Consider the following 6,169-nt stretch of genomic DNA (forward strand, 5'->3'; position numbering starts at 1 on the left):
AAGCAAAAACTTGAAAATTGATAACCAACTGGTGGAGTCTGATACAAAGGAGAGGGTGACCAATTTGTTATGGGTGTTAGTTGGAACTGTTTTGATTAATTGGGATGGGGTTAACTTTCACCTTTTTAGAGACAAGATTAGAAAAGTATCACTTAATTAATGCCAAACCTTGAAATTAGTACCAATTAATAAGGGTCATGATTCTGGTTGCTCAAATAAAATAGTGTTTAGCATATTGTGTTCATAAACGATTGGAGAAACATGTCCATAATAGTCGCGTATGGGAATCCAACGATTCTTTAAATTTCCACCCCTATTGTTTCCATCCAATGTCTTGTGCACGATCATGCACAAAATCTTTCATCCAAACAATATATAACAAAATTAAATAAAATATATTAAATGTAATCCCATGGACTCATTGGCCTATTTTGATATGTATATGGTTGGCTCAAGAAAGTGATTGGTGAGTGAAAAAATTAGACACCTATATATAATTAAACTCCCATAATTGAAACTTGGTCGGCTCTAACCAGTTAATCGATTTGGTCTGATTTTGATTCTAAGATTTAAATTAAGGTTTTTTATCTTTGCTTATTTAAAAAATATATATATTCTTGATCCTTGCAAAAGCAATTCACTAGAATTACCACAATTCTGATGTGAGGAAGTCTAAGTGATTTAGGCATCAGAATCTAACTCCACTCCATGAACCTGCGAAGCATCTGAGACCAAAAAAAGAAGTTGATCAGTGAATTCTCTACTCAATCAAATATCTGAAATTAATATGTTTCCTATGCTTTGATTTATGAAAGTCCCAATGTTGACCGATTAATGAATTCTCTACACAATTCAAGGCATTGAGAGAACTAGCAAGAGATGTTGGATTTTCATTTTATTATATACTTGTTATAATTGTTATATTTTGTGTAACTGTTTATTTATATCGTTACTTATTCTCAATCATAATGGTGTTTTATCGTGAGAAAAATGTTCTCTATAACGTTAGGGCAGGTATGATAGCACGTTCGTTTCTATCTCTCTCCTATATGAACTGATTTTATTGCTTTCTAATGTACGATACGATTTGATGAATATTTGTGCATTCCTCTATACCGCTTGCTGAAAGAACCCTCTCTATTTTTCATATTTACAAAAAGCTTTTTATTTTTGTGTGCCACATAGAAGGTGATACAATACATGGTTACACCAATTATAATCCATAAAATAAAATAAGAATCTAGTCGATTAGTGCTAGAAACTAGGAATGTAAACGGATCGAATTCGAATCAAAAGTGATCGGATCCAGATATTTCGTGGCCTGATACGGATACCCCTATATAGATATAGATGCATATCAAATTCGGATTTTCAATCTTCCGTTTACTCTCTGCCTTATGTAATGTGGACCTTCCTCCTCCCCCTCCCCCCCCTCAATGAATACAATTTGCTCTTAATCCATCTTTCTAAGTTGTTTTAATTCTTTTTCTCATTCTCTGGAACATGTTTAAGTTTCAAAGATCCTCAAAATCATTAATTTATTATTTAATCAAATCAAATAATTATTTTCCAACTAATTTGGATTTTAATCCAAATACCTTTTGATTGGAAACCGACACCCCTAAACGAATATGGATTCAGATTTTGACTGTCCATTTACATCAAACGCTGCAAGGGAATGAAAACAGGATTGACGTCCTCTATGGTGCGGGGGTGCGTGGTATATCTTGTAGTGCAGCTCAGTGGCTGGACATGTGGACAGCTGTTGATCCAGTGGCGTGGGGAGGTGAAGCCGTAGGGAGTTCGATGGAAGTTGCGAAGCACTGAGTTCACTCGTGAGAATGCAAATCTGTGTTAGAAATCTACCACTCTTCACTAGGGCTTGAAATCTCCTCTTCACTCTATGGATCTCTGGTTTAAAATCTCATCATCACTTCAGCTCTAACTCCAGGAGCCAATGGGGCGTTCTTCTCTGTTCACTTCGTCTCTGTAGAGGGTTTTGCCTCTGAAATCCACACCTCAAGTAGACCCCCTCTTTCTCTACCGTGAAGGCAAATTGAGAAAGGCAAAAGGCATACCACCGCTGCTGTTGTTCTTGCCTAGGTCGCAAAATCACTCCTTACCGCCGTTTTCCCTAAATTCTTAGCAGAAATTCTGGTATTTATGTTTATTTTTGTCAAATCTCGCTCTTGAATCTCCCAAATTGAACCCTAGTTTGTCCTAAAATCCCAAATTCATAACTCTTTATTTTCTCAAATCTCGATTACAGCAATGAAGAACTATGCATGTTACTTGTTTATAATGCATCATTAGACAGAATGATCGATATCCAAATTTGGGAGATTTCTTTGACTTAGAAATCACCGGACCACAACGCAACGCATGCTTTCTTTCTCACAAGTCAGAATTTCAACTTTGTTGCAGCAATGCAGCTTCAAACAGCTGAAACAGATACACGCCTTCATCATCACCACCTCCCTCAACCAAGAAGCCGGAATATCCTCCAAACTTCTCCGAAGGACCACCGAATTTGGAGAGATGGAGTACTCCGAGCTTCTATTTTTCCAAATGGATGAGATTTTCGATACTGAAATCTTACTTTGGAATGCCATGATCAGAGGCTATGCTTACAATGGCCCGCACCAGAAATGCATCTACATGTACAATAAGATGACTGATAAAGGAATTACACCCAATAATTTTACGTACCCATATGTCTTAAAATCGTGTGCTCTCATGGGTTTGGATAGAGAAGGTAAGAAGGTACACTGTCAGATTTTAAAGTGGGGATATTGTCGGGTTTATTCTGTTGCCACTTGGCTTCTGAATTTCTACATGAAGATAGAAGGTTATTGCGATTCTTCTGAGCCAGTTGACAAGGAAAATGTCAGTTTAAGTGATACGCAGAAGCTTTTTGATGATATGCTTGTTAAACCCATAGAATTATGGAATAGAATGATAACTGCATACGTGAATCTTGGCAATGTCGAGTGTGCAGGAAGATTGTTCGATAAAATGCCTGAGAGGGACATAGTTTCTTGGAATTCAATGCTTACTGGTTATGCTAAAGTTGGGGATGTAGAAAATGCGAGAGATTTGTTCAAGCGGATGCCAGAGAAAAATGCCGTTTCATGGACTTGTATGGTTGAAGCATATGCTAGCTCAGGAGACCTTGATCAGGCAAAAATATTGTTTCGACAAATGCCTATAAGAAATGTGATTTCATGGAACTCCATGATCTCAAATTACAATCGGCATAGGAAATTCAAGGAAGCATTGGATCTCTTTGTACAGATGCATTTGGAAGGTATAGATATGGATGGGTTTACCTTTGTCTCTGCCCTCTCTGCTTGCTCCCAATTGGGTGCTCTGGAATTTGGAAGATGGATACATAATAGTCTTATAGAAGATTGGTCTCAGGTGGGAGTTATAGTAGCAACTGCTCTTATAGAAATGTATGCCAAATGTGGAGATGTTGATAGAGCATTTAAAGTTTTTATTAAAATTGGAAATAAGGATGTCTTTTGTTGGAATGTAATGATAAAATCACTGGCCATCCATGGAAGAGTAGCAGATGCTATCAAATTTTTCCTTATGATGAAGAGTAAGGGAGTGAAACCAAACGATTTCACATTTTCTAGTGTTTTGTTTGCTTGCAGTCATGGAGGTTTGGTTGAAGAAGGTCACCAGATATTTTATAGTATGAAGAGAGATTTTGCGATAAATCCGAAACTCAAACATTATGGATGTTTGGTTGATCTGCTTTGTCGAAATGGTCTGCTTGAAGAAGCAGAGTTGCTGGTGAAGGACATGCCACATGACCCAGATGTTGCTATCTGGGGAGCTTTGCTTGGGGGTTGCAGAATTAGCAGTAATTCCAAGTTGGTAGAGAGGATAATGAACAGAGTTGACAAGTTGAAAACCAATGAACCAGGAGTTTACGTGCTTCTCTCGAACATCTATGCCTCAAGTGGCAAATGGCCAGAGGCTGTGCGGACGAGAGAGAAGATGGAAGAGAAGAGCTTATGGAAGAAAGCTGGGTGTAGTGCCCTGGATGTCGTTAACATGTGATGCTTAAGTACCCTTTATGTGTTGTTTTATAAGGAAAAAAAACAATTCTTCAAAATGTCCTATTGAAGTGATTCTTCAAGTAGTGTGTATAATCTCCTTGTATCCAACTCCCCCAGAAAGAACGGAACACACAAGCATAAACTAATTTTATGTGTAACAATCGGCATAGTGATAATGAAATTGAAGACAATGTGAGTCAGAGGCCAACCCAATTTAGTGAACCATGACAGGAGAGCTCTATTGATCCAAGCTCTTCATCCACTCCCAATACATCAAACACTAGGAATTTATTTCCATGGATTAGCTCTAAGGAGCTGCCTAATGGTAGCTATTAAGACTATATACTTGACTGAATATCACTAATGATAGCATTTACAGACACACCAAATAGAGGATTCCCTTTTCTTTGGTGGGATAGGGTAAGTCTACATGCTTCAATCTTTGGCTGACGAAGTGATAAAAATTCAAAATATTGATACACTTGATATGACTGCAATTGTGGCATAGCATCGACAAATGGCATGATGATTGTGATGGTAAAAAGTGCAACATACTCAAAAGATGAAACTGATGTAGGATCCAGCTCCACTCCATAGAGCCCAGGATCGGAGTGATCCCATGGCGAGATTACCCCAGCTGAGATCACTCTCTGGCCCCTAGGCTCTATGGAGAGATCTTACGCGCAAAAATTGAGTGAAAACAAAGGTACCACATGGCAAATATTTGATAGATCTCCAACTTGTGAACTTAAATAATTAATACAGAAAAGATAATAAGGCAAGAATCCTCCAAAGGGGTTGCTCAATTGACAAAGACCAACACCTCAAAATTAATCAAATAAGTGATGCCGACTAGATCTCGCTCAGGTGTGAGAGCTACAATCCAAAACAGAAAACATTTTCCCATATGCATATATATATATATATATATTTATTTATTTCATAAGTTTGTGCCTAAGGCCATAAGCCACGACATCTATATTTAGAATTCATAAATTGACTCCTACAGTTCTAAACTGACTTGAAATTCAAACTACCACCTGCGATAGTCAAAACAGAATATTACTTGACACACTTACTCAAAACTATGACACTAAAAATAGAACATAGACTTATATAATGTAGATTCAATTCCTAATGATTCTAGGAGTTGATTAAGCTAACTACCAACACCCCCAACCACCCCCCCCCCAAAAAAAAAACCCATACCCTACTTGATTATATCGTATTCCCAGCTCCCATTAAAATACTCATTACAATGTATACCAATTGGACCAAAGGCTTGCCTATTCCACTAAAATAAGCTCACTTCTATGACTTACCAGAATCAGTAACAGTAGGGATATGAATCTATGATGCAAATTGGAGGTGATATTAAACAACCACAATGCCAGGAAAGAGGGATCCGCAATCAATATGATAACTAAATAGTGAACCTGAGAAGTCGAAGAGTTCTAAAGAAAAAAAATAATTCAACACCAAACATGTTAGCATTTTTTTTTTTTTTTTTTTTTTTTTTTGGGGGTGGGGGTGGGGGTTTGGGGAGGGAACCAGTTGGGCTGCTTACAATTTCCCAAGGGCAGTATCAGCCACAGAACCATCCCACATACTTACAATTTTCCTGAGTGTGAGTCTGTTGACCACAAAGTCACAAACAGCGCTTCAATTAGCATACATGGAGTAGCATTCTAAAGACATTCAGGATCTAAACATCATACAAGTTCACCAACGCAAATAAGATGAACCAGTTTATCAGAAAAAAGGAAAGATACAAGCCCTTATAAGGACCAATAATATACTCTCTGCAGAAAATAAGGTCGACTTTCATTAGTTTCAGTTGTATGTCTATCTGCAAAACTTTGTCCTCACTCAAACCAATTAATTGATAATTTAAGTCCCCGCCTAAATATATTCCGCTACATTCTGCTTCTTCATGCATTGATCATGTTGAACTGGAATCTGGACAGCTGCTGTGGGATGGTGGAGATAACCGGTCCATATCTCTGCACCCAAATAAATTACACATGTTACAAGGAAGGTTGAAAATATATGTTATTATTCTTCAAAAATAGTTTTCCCTTTTTTTTTTTCTTTTTTTT

The 6,169-nt window shown here is 37.5% G+C and overlaps 2 protein-coding genes across 3 annotated transcripts in view; one reads left to right on the forward strand and one right to left on the reverse strand.

Moving 5' to 3' along the window:
• The first annotated feature begins 1,811 nt into the window (after nt 1-1,811).
• LOC122081274 (pentatricopeptide repeat-containing protein At3g29230-like) lies at nt 1,812-4,126 on the forward strand. Of its 2 annotated transcripts, XM_042648315.1 has the most exons (2): nt 1,812-2,157; nt 2,425-4,126. In XM_042648315.1, the coding sequence occupies exon 2, from the start codon at nt 2,539-2,541 to the stop codon at nt 4,069-4,071; it is 1,533 nt and encodes a 510-aa protein (XP_042504249.1). In that variant the 5' UTR covers nt 1,812-2,157; nt 2,425-2,538; the 3' UTR covers nt 4,072-4,126. The 2 variants fall into 2 exon arrangements, with proteins under 2 accessions (XP_042504249.1, XP_042504248.1); XM_042648314.1 differs by having other exon boundaries at nt 1,812-4,126.
• A 1,580-nt stretch (nt 4,127-5,706) lies between these two features.
• LOC122082347 (pre-mRNA cleavage factor Im 25 kDa subunit 2) overlaps nt 5,707-6,169 on the reverse strand; it is a 43,156-nt gene continuing 42,693 nt past the window's right edge. The window contains exon 7 of the mRNA XM_042649842.1: nt 5,707-6,073. Within this exon, the coding sequence (XP_042505776.1) occupies nt 6,002-6,073 (72 nt within the window). The 3' untranslated portion in view covers nt 5,707-6,001. The remainder of the gene's footprint in view (nt 6,074-6,169) is intronic.

The sequence above is a fragment of the Macadamia integrifolia genome, chromosome 6, assembly GCF_013358625.1.
Source record: "Macadamia integrifolia cultivar HAES 741 chromosome 6, SCU_Mint_v3, whole genome shotgun sequence".
NCBI lineage: Eukaryota > Viridiplantae > Streptophyta > Magnoliopsida > Proteales > Proteaceae > Macadamia > Macadamia integrifolia.

Bases quoted from the DNA above. Each gene is read 5' to 3' on its own strand.
- LOC122081274 (XM_042648314.1), top strand. From the start codon at position 2,383: ATGCTTTCTTTCTCACAAGTCAGAATTTCAACTTTGTTGCAGCAATGC.